At 38.3% G+C, this 19,088-nt stretch overlaps 1 protein-coding gene across 5 annotated transcripts in view; it reads right to left on the reverse strand.

Moving 5' to 3' along the window:
* cntln (centlein, centrosomal protein) overlaps window positions 1–19,088 on the reverse strand; it is an 81,426-nt gene that overhangs the window by 23,978 nt on the left and 38,360 nt on the right. For 4 of the 5 annotated variants that reach the window (XM_043237482.1, XM_043237474.1, XM_043237495.1 and 1 more), the window contains 6 exons: window positions 18,925–19,046; window positions 15,135–15,230; window positions 7,243–7,328; window positions 4,113–4,210; window positions 1,118–1,599; window positions 45–120 (listed from right to left, as the gene is read on the reverse strand). In XM_043237482.1, coding sequence (XP_043093417.1) covers window positions 45–120; window positions 1,118–1,599; window positions 4,113–4,210; window positions 7,243–7,328; window positions 15,135–15,230; window positions 18,925–19,046 — 960 coding nt within the window. The remainder of the gene's footprint in view (window positions 1–44; window positions 121–1,117; window positions 1,600–4,112; window positions 4,211–7,242; window positions 7,329–15,134; window positions 15,231–18,924; window positions 19,047–19,088) is intronic. The other variant, XM_043237487.1, reaches the window with a different exon arrangement.

Genomic DNA, 19,088 nt, shown 5'->3' on the forward strand with positions numbered 1-19,088 from the left:
GCAAGGTCCTCAAAATAGTAATATAAACATTTTGTGTAACAAACCTTAGTTTTCCTTGAAACTCGACGAGCTTGAGCAGAATATCGACTTTCCAGGCTGTCAGAGAACTCTTCACTGTCACTGCGGAGATAAAGTTGACTTATTTACCGAGATAAAGAGATATATTGGGGACTACTATGTGCCAATCTATAGCAATCGCATGAGAGTGGTTAATTAGCAGAAAAGCAGACAACCCAGAAACTTAAACACCCATGTGTGGTGTGTAACTCAAACTGCTGAGGCACAGTTGGGACACGCTAAACGCAGCGGCATCTCATACAAGAGCCTCTTGGAGACAGATTTGGAAGGCTTCCAGCATGCCGTTCTGTTAGTAGTGGTGCATTTGGGTGAAATAAATCTGAACTGGTATCATTGGAAATCATCACACCATCCATCATGCCGTAAACTCTGATGCAGGAGGTGACATAAAACTTTCATGAAATAATTACAGAAAATTTCTGAGGATGTTAAACAGCTTGTAGACATCTGCTAGAGAGCCGAACAGAGTCATTCAAAATGTATCCTGTTAAATTAGAGAGAATATAGGAAGAGGAGGAGAGAAAGGAGACGCTGGGACCACATCTGAATAAGAGTGTCACAGGAGGAAAACTCAATTGATTGGCCAGGGTTTGCCTAGGACTCCTCCTCTGTCAGTGATGAATATGCAAAGGAATCACAAATTAAATTAACCTGCCAAACTGTCAATTTCGGGGCTCGTGACGTTGGGAAAATGGCATTGGGCAGAAAGTGAGGTGCTGCGGGCGGGTTCAGGTGCTTCCTGGCGCCGGTTCAACTCGGCTGCTCAGAGGTGGCTAATTCTACATGCAAATTTCAGTCAATAAGCTCCTAGCAAGACATCCCAGGATAATTCAAAGGATCTGATTTTTTTTCCCTCTTTCTGCCCCCCTCTTGCTCTTTTTTTCTCTTTTGAATACCAACTAGACAGAAGCTGGGATTCAATCACCCGTTTGCTTGTATTTTTGCATATGCGTGCTGTCCCTACAGTCAGAAAAATAATGAGAGTGTGAGAGATGGAAAGCGAGAAAGAGACAGGGATAGTGAAAGGTGGGGGAAGTACCTGTCTGCGCTCATGTCCTCCCAGTCGTCCTTGGCGGGACTGTCCATCCTGTTCAGCGTCGAGCGCATGCGCGTTGCGCTGGAGGCGTCGACCCAGGGTGCTTTGGACCTGATCTTGTTGTTCGCCAGAGTGGCGGCTTTTGCCCTGCGTTTAGCCGCGGACCGATGGAAATCTCTCTCTGCTCGAAGGACTCCCAGCTCCTGGCGGAGTTTGAGCAGCCTGCGTCTGGCCTGGGTGGCAGCTTTCACGGCCTCCTTCGCCTGTCTCTCAAAGCTTTGCATCTGGGCCAGCAGTCGGTTCCGTTCTTCTCTGGCCTGGGCCTCTTCCGTCTCCTTGCGTTCCTGCAGAAGCTGAACTCTGGCCTGCAGATCACCCCTCTCTCCAGCCAGAGCTCCCTTGGCTTCCTGTAGCGACCGGTTGTTTTCTCGCAGCCGCACGATCTCGCTCTCCAGAGAGACCATTTGACTTTGTAACTGCTCTATCTGTGGGAGTACGCAGAGGCACGTGCACAGCAAATTATCACCTCATCTTTTCGAGACGTTTGTACTTTAAACTCTCATTTGGCCTTTATGGAGAGGGTCCGTTCTGGGGCAGGCAAGCAGACACTCAGTGATTCCCCCCAAATTTGTTACTCATGGCTAAACATAAAAGAGGGCCATTTAGGCAGCTTGTCAAATCCTGGTGGAGGGTGTGAAAGAGAGGAGGGGATGCCTGCTGGGTGTATACCCCCAGGCAAATCGCTGCCTTTTATTTAGCACTCTCGCAGCCGTACTGCCGCAGCACACCACCTTTCAAACAACATTAGGCCCCTTTACGGCTGGCTGACAACGACTCGCCCCCCCTCCCACAACTCCATCAAAAATTATTTCATTTATAATGCGTTTGCAGGAGCACATAAACAGCAGTCTGCCCCTGTGGGTTATTAAGTTTAACATGGTGCTTGTCATTCGGTAATAAAGGCGATGACAGCCCCCATTACACGACCATATGGCAGCTGCTGGCACCGCTCACAATGCCATCATCTGCTCCGAATTATTCTACAAACCATTTCATTCCTCTGCTCAGAATGTTCCCTCAGTCCTCACCAGCCCCTCCAGCAAGAACCAAGCTAAATGTTGCTTTAGGGGAAGTCAAGTGCTTCTGAATAGAGCGTGAGCTTGATTTGCTCAGGCTAAATACTAATGACAAATGATTTGCTTGTGTTAAATGAGTGAAGGGCCCACTGACAAACACCAGCAGAGTCAGCAAATTCAAACAGAGCAGTTTAGTTTCATTCAAATGAGTCTTAAGGGTGTTTGCTGTGCTGTTGAGGGCCTATATCCATATTACAGGAAGACAGGTGGCTGTTTTACTTTAGCACACTAGTTTATTTTTTTCTGAGCACACTCATTGTAATAAATTGTTATTTTGCATCACTTCTATCCAGTTTTAGACCAAGGAGCTCTGCATGTGACCTACCTGACCTACTATTTTTGAATAGTTATGTACTGAAACAAAATCAAAAACTTGAAGAATATCTAATCAATTGTAAATATTACTTTTTTTAATTGCACTTGTTCCTTTTAAGTGGCATTGCTACATTACTAACAGCATTCAATAATACCTACAGATGTCACAAAATCTGTAAAGTCTGTATAATCTGTAAAATCTGTAAAGATGCATACGTTTAATTTTGACCAATATGGAGAGATTTCAACATTATTCAAAATAAATAATTATGATCCAAAAATAAATGTAAAGAGATTAATAAAAATCTCTTACTAAAATTGTGTTGTTTTTTCACATGTCTTTTAAATGATTATTAAATTAAAACGACAAATAAAACGAGACTTGTAAATTAAAATATCAAAAATATCTTTTTATGTCACAAACTAATTGTAAAGCCTTGTCTTGGTAAATAATCGGTTACAACGAAAAATTACGATTGGTGAGCAAAGTGTGGCTGTTATCTGATTGGCTGTGTAGACAGTGGGTGGAGTCCACGTCTTTGTGGATTGGTCATCCACTTCATGTAAACAATGCATGCAGCGATAGCACTGCCGCTAACGTTAACACGCATATGCGACATTGCGCAGCCTGTCAGTGAACTATGCTCTGTATATTAAACGCCGCTCCAACTGAAAGCATGTGATTGAGATTTACTACTAATTACAGAAGCGGCTCTACTGACGGCACGAATATGCACTGTTTACATGCAGAAAGGATACAGAGAACGATTACTGGATTACTTTTGTTTTTCTTCGCACACAAAAAACTATTCTCTTAGCTCCATTCCATTACAGCTGAACCCCTGATGTCACATGGTTTATTTCCTTGATGTCTTTCCTCCGTCTTTTGGACCTGGGAATATTGCAGTTGCGGACTACGCAGAACCAGAGAGCTCTCAGATTTCATCCAAGATATCTTAATTTATGTTTAAAGTACGAACAAAGGTCTTACGGGTTTGAACATGAGCGATTGACAAATGAATTTTCATTTTTGGGTGAACTAACCCTATAACGTTAATCTATGCATTTTTATCACTTTAAACTATATACATGTATACTAATTAAAATAATGTTAATGTATTATCAACAAACATCAATTAACAGTGAACATAGATTAATAAATGCTAAAACAAAAAGTTGCTTAATGAATGCATTGCTATAATTTAGTGGGTTTTACGTAGTCGAGCAAGAGTATTCACCTCTCTGTAGGACATAATGTATGTTTTGAACATTTAAAACATTACTTATAACATCACACATCACTTCTGTCTTTAGTTTAAATTAGTTGACACTAGTGTTAAAAAGTTTCAATTAGTGTACATGATACTTGCGTATTAAATAATGTTATCAAACTGATTTTTTTGATAAAGTGCTCTGACTCTTTAGGCATTTAATGTCTGGAAATAGTCTGCGGCTCTGCGCATGATGTAAGGAACCGTGACCTTACATTATTCTTCTTCGCAAAATGTAGCTATTCATATAAAGGCTGAACAGCCAACGACTGGCACCTTTTTAAAAGTCTGTTCCACTCTTCTGGCAGTTGTCTTGATGGGGGTGCTGCTCCTCCTGACCTCGTCCTCCGGCACTTCCCGAAACAGAAGCTCTGCTGAAGGAATAAAAACCCATACTGTCACCTGACAGCCACTTTCCCTATTCAAATCAATTATCATTAATGACATATAATTTCTTGTCTTTTTAAAGGTCTATTCAACTGATTGAGCTCATAAAGAGGCCTTTAATGGACAGACTAAGAAAAGGGACTCGTAACCACAAATCAAAACCTTCTGACCTGAAGCAATCTTGCAGGTTATTGTAGAGTAATACAAATAAATTTTAAGGGGAACTGTCAATGCATGATGGAGTTTCTGTTTTTGACTTCATGGCAGGAACTTTGTTGCTATGCTTGTTTAAAGAGGGGAAAATAAACACATTTGGAGAGCAGAACTTTCTGCTGCCTTGGGTTAATAAAAGTTTCATGCTGAATGTGGATGCTCATTTGTCGAATGAAAATGTTGTGAAATATTTAGTTTTTTTTTTTTTTTCCTGGAGCTGACCTTTGGACAGTAAGAAGCGAGGCTGAAATTCTAGCGAGTCGCACACCTGTCTTTCTCTGTAGCCTTATGCACATACCACACAATTGCAAAAAACAAAAAACAAACAAACAAAAAAAATATATATATATAACACAACTATTCACCTATTCACATGTGAATGCACGCACACGCATGCTCTTATTTGAGCATGATCACACCAGCAGGAAACTTTAAGGAACCATTAGCTGTTCATACTGTGCTGCTAACGTCAGAAATAGCGTGTACTACATATATATATATATATATATAAAAAAACCCAAATCAATTATTCAGGTCTTAAACACTGATTTGACATTGCTTTCCTACTTGTCTATGATTTACTGGATTTTTTTTTTTTTTTTTTTTTTTTTTTTTTTTTTTTTTTGTATGTTACCATTATACCTGATATATATGAATTTTGAGAGCCTGGCATAAAGAGAGAAAATGATTGAAAAACCCATTATTAATATGCCCATGGTGTTGTAAGATTCATTTACGTCTTTGCACTTATATACGTTTATTAGCAAAATTGAAAAACTAACTGGGTGCGACATTTTGAACAAAATCTGGCCAAAATGAAGTTTTGTTCTGTCAGTTTAAAACAACTTTCCATAACAAACTTCCATATAAATGTTGTGATATCGGATTGTTCGCAAACACTATACCATTTCAACGTCTTTTTACCCCTGAACAAAGAAAGGAAAAGAACCGTACCATGAGTACATCACATAAGCCTTTAGGATACTTTGTATATTGTATATACAGTATTGTTGTACTAGTCCATAGACAGGAATATATGATTTATAAATTACTTCAAAGTATTCTTATTTTTAAACTAAAAGCTGCTGCCATGGGCTCTGCTAACATACTTTTTGGTTTGGGGGAGAAAAAAAAAAAGTTCACGTATAAGTATATTTCAAAAATACGTTTGAAGACATAGTCCAAGCCATTTCGCTTAACCACTGACTCCCAATGAGGTCAAAATGCCACACAGGTTTAGAACAATGCGTTTGAGTAAACGACAACAGAAGTTTAATTTTATGAGAAGGAAAAAAATTATTAAAGTAACTCACCCTTCCCCACAACACTGATTTAGGTAGGAATGTTACCAACTTTCTGCCAACTTTTAGAAATGTCCCTACCAAGATTTGGCCAATTTTCCCCAAAGAAGGGTGTCTATACACTAGAGATCGCTCTGATGGAGCGTTTGACGGATAGGAATGTACAAGCTCCTTTCTGAGGGCGCGCAAAGAGCCATGTGAGTTTGAAATCAATTGGGAATACAGCAAATTGGATTTCCGAAAGCACATCTGGACCCACCTCTCTCAAATTCTCAAGGGTTAATGGTCATGTCATAATTTTATTTCGTGATTTCACTGGAACAGAAAGCGGATGAAAGATGAAAGTGTGTGTCTGTGGCAGCTGCGTGTGGGGAAACGCTCCATAGCGACTACTGCTGCCCTCTGTCACCTCTGACCCGATTTTGCCATTGGCCAAAGGGAAGGATAATATTTAATGAAACAAATCTTAATGTTGGTAAAAAGAAAGCTTGATAATCTCAGACGTCAGGTTAGAAACAGTGCTACAACTGCTTGAAAAACAATGGCTGAAAAAAATAGAATTATTAGATTTAAAAAAAAAAAAAACCCTGAAAATAGTTAAATAGTTAAATATTTTTTCTAATTTCATTTTTTTAATTCTTTAAAAATAAGTTGAAAGTGATAGTTCGCACAAAAATAAAATTTCTGTCATTACTCTCCCTCATGTCTCATTCTGTTTCAAACATCTAAGACTTTTATTTCTTCTGCAGAACACAAAATAAACTATTTTATAGAATGTTAGTAACCGGAGGGAAGAAAAAACACAACAAAAAACAATGACTAAAAATACCTTCTTTTATGATCCACAGAAGAAAGAAAAGCAGGGCTGTAACAATATGAGTGCTACACTATTGTTAAAGATGAAATTAAATCTAAATAGAAATCCAAAACTAATAAAAATGACAAAAGCATAATCATTTTTTTTAATTATTCTGAAAATGAAAACTAAAAATGTAAAAAAAAAAAAGGATATTTCAAAATATTAAGAAATGTTAGAACAGTATACTAATAATATAACATATGAAAACTGAAATATGATAGGTAAGAGAAAGATGCATACAGGATATGAGACTCTAAATTGCATTAAGGAATAATGTTATTTTGCCTATATAATCAGATTTATTTCCACAAAAAGGCAGTTACTGTTTTAATCATAGATTGTATTTTAAAAATGATAATCTTAAAGGTCTCCTGACTAAAGTTTGTATATTTTTTTACATTTGCTACCATTTAGTTAGAGTGGATACTGGGGTCCCAGATTGAAATTCTTTCCATAAACTGACCAATTCGCCCACAATAAGGGCCTGGAATCACTTCCTTTATTTGGCATTGGTATTAGATGAACTGGAAAGGATCATTGCATTCTTCCAAAACAAAGGATTTAGAATGTTCTTAGTACTTAATACTCCTCAGTTACATTAAGTGATGCCTTTGAAGTGTGTGTTGGATAGGACGGTATGTGATACCTTGCGTTTCCTCCTGCTGATGCTCTTGTAGGTCCCGCACTGCAACTCTGTCGAGGGCTGCGTTTAGTTCCTCCTCCAGATTAGCTCTAAATATATCCAACAGCATCCAAATTAGATGGCAGAATTACTACAGTGCCAAGCAATGCTATGTTATCAATACAAAAAAAAAAAAATTTATTTCAATATCGATACCACTTCTGAAATCATACATACATCTCAGGTATCTATTGATTTAAAGAATAAGCTATCGATTTGTGCGGTCTATTCACTGACTACAAACTAATGCATAATGGATACTTTTAAAAGCTGATTTTAGATGCATTTTCATTATCCATACATACTTAATATGTGATGAGGTCGCACTGCAAATCATGTGTTTCACTTTGATGGGCTGAGTTTTAAAAGCTTTAAAATGACTTAATAAAATAAAAGCGGACATCCCTATCAACACAGGTTAGTCAGAAAACAAAAGAATATGTTACAGGTATCCAAACAATTTTTTGTATTAGTTTTTTTTTACACTTTTGTTTTCCGCAATGTTTCAATTACTTCAAACTCATGTTATATGCAAGTGTTGCTTAGCTTGAGCTTGATCCAATCATGCTGGAAACTAGATGCATGTTTTCAAAGTTTTAAATGTAATTCATCCCCCAAAAAACTTTTCCAAATACAAAGTGCATGTTAAGGCCGGATGTAAAGAAGACCACGATGTCGCTACGTTACTTGACAACTATGCACGTTGTTTCTCTGAATGAATTTACCCATTCTGTTCATTTTTATTCTAGGCTGTGAATACAATAAGTTTCTGTCAAAGTGTGTTAAGCCACTGCTTTTGAAACTTCCTCGTTTACCTTTAAAAAGCTTCAACTCTGACACCATCCAAATCTCTCCCCTACTGAGATGGAGATATAAAAAGAAACCCCGCTAATTAAATAGCTCTTAATTCACCAAGAAATCAAAGTGCTAAGTGACAAGAAACATAAAACCCCTGGCTGGGGTGTGAGGATTTCTTTTCACCTAGACTGAGAAGGGATTGGGGTGGGGAGCAGGGGGATCTGAACAGACAAGTAGCGAATCTAAACCCAATTAAGAACCACCAATTAGCTGTATGCGTTCTGGAGACTAATTAAAAGGGGCAAAAAGAGGCACTTTCAAGTTATTATTAGGACCCAAAAGAAGCCTGCTGAGGATTGTGGTAGGCCCCAGTGAGACATCTGCACCTGAAACACACACCTAGTTCCCCTCCCATTTGTTCTAGAGCAGCGGTAGAAGAACCTCTGCTGAATTGCAGTGGCTTAGTTCATCATAGTGTAACTACTAGCAAAGAACTATGGGTAATACTCCAGTTGTACCACAACAAGGGACTTGTGTTTTTTTCCCCCCCCAAAGAAAGGATTCACTAATAAATTCAGACAGAAATGAGCATAGGCTCCCTTTTCCAATCATCACGTTTCACCTATTTTTGACATATAACCTGCGCTTCTAAAATCAACTCCTTGTGCTAGAGCGAAGCAAATATAAGCAGCAGCGCAAGGTGGTTTATTAGCATTCCAGCTGTGGAGATCAGCTGTGGGTCTCTCATGACCCCACAAGTCACTCTATCAAAACACAGCTACTACAGCTTCCCTTTTCATGTCAACAGCATAGATTTGTTTTTAGTGGGGTTTTTTTTTGTGAGATAGTGTGAACCCCTGCTCTATCAATCCCCTCCGCTTTCCAGTCCCAGCTTGTCTTTGAGCGAGTACATCATTTGAATAACAGATGTTTATTAGTATAGGACGGTTAGCAGGCCCCTCTCTAGAGCTCACATGCTTGTTGGATACATTTCGGTATAACTGAAAAACTAAAGTTGAGACAGAAGGAGAAGAATAAGACTGTGATTGGACGTTCTCTGAACAGAGTACAAGGAAGTAATGATGATACATAAGGTGAAGATCCATCAAGTGATTTTTATTACTGATATAGTCAGTACTAACAACTTATTCCCACACAATCCTATTGTAATTATTACAACTAGTCCAATGAGAACAGGAAAACAATAACAGCAAAATCCAAAAACAGCATATTTGGATGCATATTCTAAATACATGTAGCAGCTGGTTGGTGGCCATTATCTGCACTACAGAACATACATCATGGTACAGCGCGACATAACTTGACAGATACTAATATTGCATCCAGTATAAAAAAAAATATATCTTGCATGTATTTCTGAATAATTAAATTTTAGAAATTTTAAAAAAGCTGGGTTACTCCACCACAAAATGAACATGTTTGCCATCAATCACTTACCCCCATGTTGATCCGAACCCGTAAAAGCTTTGTTCGTCCTCGGAACACAATTTAAAATATTTTGGATGAAAACCAGGAGGCTTTTGAGCATCGCATTGACTGCCAAAGAAGATCTAGAAAACTATGTAATGATCAAATGATTAAAAATGATTAAAATAGTGCATCTGCCATCAGTGGTTCAACCCGTATTTCATGAAGCTACGAGAATACTTTATGTATGCAAAGAAAATAAAAATAATAACTTTATTCAACAATTTTTTTGTACAGGTTTGCAATGACATGGGGTAAGTGATTAATGACAAAATATTTATTTTGTGGTGGAGTAGCACAATAAACCACAAGATATCCACACAACTCCGGTCTATCAGCTAATTTCTTGAGAAGTGAAGCTGTGTTTGTAAAAAAACTAATTCATCAAGCCACGCTACTTTTAAATAATTTAAATTATAATTCATAATATAGACACGCACCCTCTAGTAAAAAAAAAAAAAAAAAAAGTTCATCCCCTGTTGTCACTACACTTCAAAATCCTCTCGCATATTTGTTTAGAAGTGTTTACACTCATACAATGTGGTTAATCTGTGCGTATTTATCTCCTTTATGATTCAGATAAGACAACTTTATTATGGATTACTTGTGGACTATTGTGATGTTTTATCAGTTTTCTGACGCGCCGCGTAGGATCCACTGGTGAGCTAAACTGGAACTGGTGAAGTGATTTAATGCTAAATATATTCAAATCTGTTGAAGAAACAAACTCATCTACAGCTTGTATGGCCTGAGGGTGAGTACATTTACAGGAATTCACCCAATTTACCCACTCAATAGTTAACTCAGGTTTTTCCTTTAATAGCATTATAATGCAAATAAGGAAATCTGGATTAAACTTTAGATTATCGTAAATGAATCACATTCTTAGTGCATACGTAAATTTTAGCCAGTAATAGATTAATCGGATTAATACCCACATTTGTGTTGTGACAATATGTGTACCATATGCATGTCACTGCGTGTCTATCACATTGCATGAATGCCATATAAATATGCATACACCAAAAAAAAAAAAGTGTTGAATAATGTGAAATATTTGCATGTTGTTGGAGCATGTGGTTGCATGTGCATGAATCTGTCATATTCATGACTGTCAGCAATGGAATTTAGATTTTTGTTTTATCAAAACAATTATATTCATTCACAATCTGAAGTCCTCTTTATAACAGGATTATCTAAAAGGCTGGATAAACAATTTTTTCCATTGATATGTGGTTTGTTAAGATACAACTATTTGAAAACATTGAGAAAAAAAAAAATCATCTTTAAAGTTAAATGTAGTTCTTATCAAAACATATTACCAACCAAAAAATAAGTTTTGTTATATTTATAGTAGGAAAAGTATAAACTATCATCATGGACCATGTTTATTTACAAAAATACCCATGCAACTTAAGGGTCACATACGAATATAATATTGTATTAATATGCTTTGTTTTTAGTATAGTGGCAATATATAAGGTCATTATTTTCAGAATCACCATATTATAATCGCTGTTTTTGTAATATTTCATAATTTGTAAATTTTTTATCATCCCTTTGTCTTTACACATGGATATGTAGTAGCTTTTATATTTTAGAAAAGGAGTCCCTTGCAAGGGTGGTTTCCCCCACAATCCAAAGACATGCTGCATGGGTGAAACGGAGATCATAAATTGCCCGTAGGTGTGAGAGAGTGTGTGAACGTGTGAGTGTGTGTGTGTTAACCTTGCAATGGACTGGCCATCCATCCCAGGTGTTACCAAGAAGCTGGGATAGGCTCCAGCATCCCCATGACCCTACATAGGACAAGCGGTTTGGAAAATAGATGGATGGATGGTCCCTCGCAAGGAGATCATTAAATTTGGGGGCCCTTAGCGTGAAAAAGTTTGAAAAGCACCGTACTAGAGGTCATTGACATCCCTTGCATTACTGTCAGGCTAATTTTGTACGTTACATGTTTTATTTTTTAATAAATAAAAAAAAAAAATTCTAAACATGCGCTAAAGGTTTTTTCCGTCTGCCACTTTAAATGCTTAAACTGTCCAAAGCACAAACTGATATTAAATGATTTTATTGTTCATCAGCTAAAGATATTGTTGCGGAGCGGAGTTTCCTATTTTTTACGGATTGAGAAGAACAATTATTAAGACGATATAGTTATCGTTATCTCTTTCGGTGTGAATGGGCCTTAAAATACAGCAGCTAAAATTTGCTCTCATAGAACTATAAGACTCCCGTTTGAATTCGAATCCAGAATAATTGAGCTACGATGCAAGAAAAGAGATATTTCAATAAAATCGTCTGCTTTTAAGTTCCCTTTTCTAAGAGTGAGCTAAAAGAAACAGCAAAACATTCAATCATTGAATACTGAGCTGCATATTTTAGGGCATCATTAATCAAACAAATAATTAATGGAGGGGGCAAAAGTTGTGCTAGTCTTCAAAACAGACATCAAGCATTCTGACTTTATATGTTCTTCCATTTCTGTCTCTCTGTCTGGGACCCAGGGCAAAAAGACACTCATTACTCCTAATACCTTGTAGCAATCAAGATGAAAAGCAAAAAACAGCAGCACAAGAAGGGTAAACTTTATTAAACTTCATTAAAGTCAAAGTCGGGGATCATGTCTGTAATGGTCACACTCAGTGGAGGGCGAGCAGCGTAAATCATCTCAAAGGCTTTTTTCCAGCTTAATGGCTGGGTAATTTATACTTTGATGTCGTTTGAGTGTAGCTATCACTGTCTAAGGGCTGTTTATTCTGTTTATGAGGCCTAAATAATTCCTGGCTCTTTTTACCCATAAACCCTAAGCAACAATTAACAACTGCGGACATCCCGAGCAGAGGCAGATGCATAATGAGGAAGAAAGAGCAGATGAAAAAAAAGCACTAAGAGCGGGGGGAGAGATTACAAATGGGCACTGTGCAAATGATACCAAAGCGAAGCCAGTCTCGTCTCGCTACAAAACAAGATATTTTAATCTCAAAGCATCCAACACGCTGTTTTAGTTGCCCCAGCAATTGACTGAATTGCTCAATTGAAATTGAATGTTCTCTCCAGAGAGCTTTTCCTGACAATGGGTGTGGGTCGCCTGTGCAGGCGTTCCTCTGTTATTAAACACAGGCATTCATTGGTCGTTCTGTTTTCCTGCTGATTTTAATTTGCCATTAGCAGTCGGCACATATGTCCCTTAGGCCAAAAAAAAACTAAATGACTACCTGCAGTAAATGCACACTTAAATATACAGACGTATAGAGGTGGTCTTGAACAAACACGGGTAATGTGTCAATCTAACGCTTCCCCCCGTGCAATTAACGTGCAATGACTCGAACGCAAGTAATCGTTTTTTTTAAACATCCGAAGTTAGTTATGGTGTATCAAAAAAAGAAAAGCGAATTAAATTTGTATGTTTTTGTCCAAAATTTAGTTAAGTGCATAATAAAAGTGTATATATACACGTAGCAAAATTTTACAAATTTAAAACACAATTAATTTTACAATCACTCCGGTTGGAAATGCCCCGTTTTACTGCATAAGCTGAAGGTGAATAGTGAATGAACACAAATAAACTGATAAGATTAATTAGATACATACACAACATAAAAACACGCGAATGCTCACCTTCCATAGAGGCTCACTGAAACAAGTATAAAGCAACACGCAATGAATAACTAAATAACGCTGCATTTTTCCATAATCTACTGTATCATTTTCTAAGACTGAAACTAGATGCCATTTTAGATAAATTTACCAAAATGAACGACTACTCATTAATATAAATTAAATAGACATTAACGATATTTAATCGCTTGTTACCTTGCATAGAATAATACTTAAAAACATACGAGAACTCACTATATGCTTTCGACTACATTTGTAAAAGATTTGTCCTTTTCTTTATCATGTCACTGACCCACTTAACAGAGAGGCCTAAAAAAAGACATCTCCGTTCGGACTCGGTATCTAGCTAAAGGGTACAGAATAGGAGACCTTCAGACTGTGAAAAGCACTTGAAGGAAACGAGTGCAGCGAGATAAGGCAGAGGCAGCCCACCGCTGCTCTGTAAGTATCCAGCAGCCGTCTCGGCCGGCAATTAAGACAGCCTAAAACTACAGGCCTCAATAAGGTAATTAACCATTAGCAGATCATCGTGACGCTTATGAGCGCAACCTTCACGAGCACAATCATCCTAATACGGTCAGTAAAACGGCAACCTGCCATCTTCTGCCAGCGCAGACCCATTGCCGCGGCCCATCCTTAATTGTGGGCCATCAACAGTAATTTAGCTCGCTGTCCCACATAACAGCTTGATAAACAAGACCGGCCTAATTACACCTTGCGCGTTCCGACCCAATCCTCTCAGAGCAAACGATAAATAAAGCAAGGTTAAGTGCAAACGAATAGAAGCCGGGGAGCGGAAGAAACTGAGAGCGTGCAGGGGACCTGTGCTTCCACAATCACATAGTCGGTAATGTTCGTCTCGGGCAAGTGGAGATCAAAGACAGTGCTCCCCTTCCACCTCAACATTGTAGGGTTTTTTTTTTTCCCTCCCTTCCCGCTCCTGAAAGCACGAGTTAGGCCGGCCTAAGTTTACTCAGTGCTCGCTGGAACGGGCATGACAGGGATCACGGCTAACCCCGAAGGACAGGTGCTGCGTGGCTGGAAAGAGAGCAGCTCCCTCGTGCTCCTCGCAGGTCACTTCCAAGCAGCGCGTTAGTGCGAGCGCGGCGGCAGAAGGCCCTTAACGGGGAGTGTTGGCTGCTAGCCTGTAATTAGCTTGGACAGCTCAGGCTCAAAGAGAGAGAGGGAGGCAGCCAGGCTACATCATAATGAGCTCAGCTGGGATTAGGAGGACAGGCAGCCAGCAAGGTGGGGGCGTGAAAAGAGTGAGCCCTCCTGTACGAGCGAGCCGGGGGTAGAGATCAAGCAGGGGAGGGCCAGGCCGCACTGGCTGGCAGGGTTAGACCCCTCAGCAAAGGATGGGCCAAATGAGGCCTGGCAAGGAAAGGGCCAAGGCGGCCTAATGAAGCGCGACACCTCCAGCAGACGAGATCAGCAGTAATTAACACACGCGCGCGCACGGACTGTCACTGAATGTACCCCCGAAAAATCTCCAGGGAGCAAAGCTCAAGACAGGAATGTCAGTGTGTTTAGCTGCTATAAATGTCTACAGTTGCACCGAGCATCTGTATTCAGTGTTGTGTTAAGGAGGTTGTTTACAGAAAAGCTTGAAATCATTTTATTTGCATTTTATTTATTTTTTTTTTTTTTTGTGAGAGCAGTATAGTGTGACAAATGGATTGAAAGATTTAACATACTAGCTTCGGAAGCACTTACAGTGAGCCAAAATCTCAGTCCTAAAGGCAATTACTGTAACTTTGGGTTGTGAACGTGCTGAAAAGCTTCGAGATGGACAGCTTTTTTCCCTTAAGTTCTGTTTGAAATGACAATATCATTTTTCTTGAAGTGTCGGCAGTCATCTATGTGAAATTGCAGTAGAATCCCCGCTGGGTGCTAATAATGACTGTGACGGCTCTACATGACCTGACAAAACGACAGACACTTACTTGTCAGAGAGTAGCTTCTTGTTCTCCTCCTTATAAAACACCAATTCGTTCCATAAGTCCTCGCTGTCCTGCTGAAACTGTGCTTTGCATTCTGACCTGAAGCAAAAACAAACAAACAACAAAAAAGGTGAGAAAAGGTACAGTAATTAACCCCTGTAACCCAACATATCAGAAACATTTATGAGATATCTTAAATCCCAAAATTCCCTTCTTCTGAAATATACTTGTAAAATTGTTATCCCAAAGAACTCAAACCTGCCAAGAAGCCACCAGAAGTTTCTGAAACACTTTCTTTCAGTGGGACAGGACTGTTATTATTGTTTATTCATTTTATATTCATTCTCTTTGTCTTTAATTGTTACTGCAGACATTAAGTGTCATGTCTCTGGTCAGTTTATGAAGGACAAGAGACAAGTCAAATGAAGTCATAGAAATGTAACACAATAAAACACAAAATATATGTAATTATGCAGAAAATGTTAAGTATGATCATCTAGGATTACTAGCAAAAAAATGTATAGAACACAACATACAACACATACCACCATACGACGTTATAAAACTACGTTTCTTTAAGATTCACAATCGTGGACCATGTATTTTTTCGAATGTTTGTAAGCAGTGTGTTATGTCTTTAGGTTTTTTTTCACCATACAGTCATGATAAAAAAATGTCTTAATTGTCTTTATTTGACTGAATAACATCTAACTACAGACTGGAAATTTGAGAAGAAAAAAAAAGATGCTGGGTTGGTTAGTGCAAATAACAAAAATTTACTCACATTTTTAAATGTCAGTTTACATAGTTTTATTTTATATATATATATATATATATATATATATATATATATATATATATATATATATATATATATATATATATATATATATATATATATATATATATATGTGATAATGAGCTATGAAAAATGTGGCTGACCTTATTGCACATGTATTTGTTTATATGATAAGAGTATTTAAATGTATTACACAGTTTCCTAAGGTTTGTGTCGTTCAATTTATTCGTATTCGTGACATTATTTAACACTTCAAAAAAAAAAGATGTTTGAACTTGTTTTGCGACTGTGTTGTTAGTCGATTACATGCACCTGATTATCATTGGCTCTGCTTTTTTGCAACCCTAACATTTGCCCTGCCTTGGTAGACTGTGTTGGTCATTATGGAAATGATCCGGCTGCGTCTGTGTTCTTTAATTTGCCATTGTCATTAGATCACCCGCAGAAATGTCCTCTCCCATCCATACAAGCTTGGAACGTTTGCATTTCATGAATGCACTGGAGTTTAAATATAAAAACAATGACGCATTAGGTAACGTTTACAAAGTGTACATACTACCTTTGAAATCAGACGATTTCTCATTTTCAGTTCAACAGAAATAGGGTGGAATATTCTTATTTAATTTACTTTAAGAACAGAACTGAAAAAAAAAGAAAAAAAATCGTATTCAGCGTGATTTTAGCTCGTCGCATGGCGAAGAAATACATCAGTTAAACCAAAAAAATGAATTCAGATTTTTACTGTATTCATCTGTGCTTTGAATATAATGCAAATGTGCGTTTTGAATCTTTTGTGCCCAGACTGTGTCGAAATGAAAACTTTCAAGTTCCATTCCTTCCACTGACGCTGTAATAAAAAAAGAACAACAAAAGATCTCTCTCGGTTTGCACACTACTTTCAAGTCAATATTACACAAGCAGAGCAGCTCTGTAACACAAATACTATTTAAACCCTATTCCACAGACACTTTCCTCTCATAACGTCCTTGAACCTACTGTATGGCAGAGTGCCTTTGGGTTCTGTGGGAGCAGTCCTACATCATGTGAAAACATTCACCCTGAGAAGCCACTCCTCGGCTAACAGCTTAACAAGCAGCAGCCCGGAGATCTTCCGTCTTAATCCATTGTGAAATTCAGTATTAAAGCTATGAATGGCCTCCTGAAGGACGTACTCATGAAACAGACCTTAGAGAAAGACATCTCCATTCCCCTCAAGCATCCTTCACCTCCATCTCACTTCATTATACAGCGAGCGAGTAAACTGCGAGAACTTTTCTGAAAAGGCAGCGGCTAATTTCTTTGATTCAGCGAATCTGTTTATGAGTGCAACTTTGATCAGCGTGTGGATGTTTTAATAAGTTTTAATTTTATTTACGCATCCCCAAGCACCCAGTCTGATTTACAAACTTGAAAATCCCTTCTGGAGAAAGAGAGGGTATGTTTTTATGTTTTGCTAATAGTGGTAGCGCTAATCGTGAGTGACGTCGTGGGTTACACAGGGCTGCAGCATTCTAATGAGATGTTAGTCTACAGCCGAGCTCTGAGACTCCTGCTGGGGCCCGCTCTCGCATGTGCTAATACATGTGTAATAACACTAACTCTTCTAATATATCCAGATTGATGCATGCCTGACCATCAGAAATGGTTCTTTGGCCAGAAGACGTGGCTTAGGCTAGCAGCTCGCTAACCGATCTTCCACTGGTTTTGAGGCATTAGGCGCATTTGCATAACTGTTCAAAACGAGTTCGTTCAGCAGGTAAACACAACAGCCCCGCTAACACGACTCCCCGAGGAGTTACTGACACCACCAGCTCTGTATGGAACATGAACATTCCCATAACAGGACTGGAAAGCTTAATAAAACAAGAGCTCTCTGGAAAAGTAAGCGTGCCCCCTTATCAAAACTAAGAGGAAGGAGATTATCAGAGATTCTTTCTCTTTTGTGCCTCTGTTACAATCTAACACACACACACACACACACACACACACACGGAAAGAGTAGAGGTGGGTAAATTCACACTCCTTTCACACGGGATCACGTTGCACTGCTGTTTTCTTTAATTAACCCAAAGAGAGCACAGCTGACAAGGTCAACACTTGCATCCCATGTGGATACTCAACATACGCTTCCATTATATACGTTTAAAAGGCTTGTGAAAAAGAAAGGGGAAAATGTTAAGGGGGTTGGGGAAATTGTCATGACATTTTGCTGCTTCTAGGGGTTTAGGTTAAAACCGAAGACTCAAAGGAGGGAATCAAAACCTTTTCTTTCAATCTTCCCCCCTACTTTTTTCTTTCTCTCTATTCTGCCGATATAAACAGTCACCTTGGCCTTTTCAGGATGAAGTACTTGTGAACCCCTCTTCCTAAGAGCCAAAGTCTGTGCTGCATTTCACAGAGATTAGAGCAAGGGTGAGTCTGTTAAAGTCTGTTAAAACTAACTACTACTTTTTATGCATGTGCAAACTGAGTGAACCAAAGCAGAGTGTTTGGATATCTTAATTCTATCCTAAAGCTTTTTTTTTTTTTTACTACAGTTGCTAGGACACATCCTTTGGTCACCTTTTTAAAAATCTTTACACATTTCTCCTCACCAACTTTTAGCTCGGCACAACTGAAAATTCACAGTACAATGTAAATTGACAGAACACTTAAAACTATTTATATTAATTCACCGTTTAACAATGCTAACAATGGTTGTCGCCCAACGTATGTCATAAATAACTAACAACAGTTAACATTATTATACAATATTTTCATCTGTAAAAATTATTTCTAAAAAAATAATAGCCAGCCATTTTTATATTATGGTGCAATATAATTCAGTGAAATTTAACTAAAAAAATACCACTAACACCTGTCCAGCTACATCTAATTTCTAATTGTAAGGTTTTTTTTTTTTTTTTGCCACGATCTGTACAAAACCATAACAAGCAAGACAGCCACATTTATATTATTATGTGCAAATATCACATAGTTTTAAATACTACTTACAAGTCATGGGTATCTTCGGCTTCCTTCAGCCGCTCTGTCACTGTTCTGTAGTTGGTCTGAATGATTCGTAAGCGGTCATGATGTTTGGCATGGGCTCTTCGCAGATCCTCATTCTCCTTAGTCTATAATTTACAGATGACCAGACACACATACAAAGACAATTA

This window comes from Puntigrus tetrazona, chromosome 1 (assembly GCF_018831695.1).
Source record: "Puntigrus tetrazona isolate hp1 chromosome 1, ASM1883169v1, whole genome shotgun sequence".
In the NCBI taxonomy this organism is placed as follows: domain Eukaryota; kingdom Metazoa; phylum Chordata; class Actinopteri; order Cypriniformes; family Cyprinidae; genus Puntigrus; species Puntigrus tetrazona.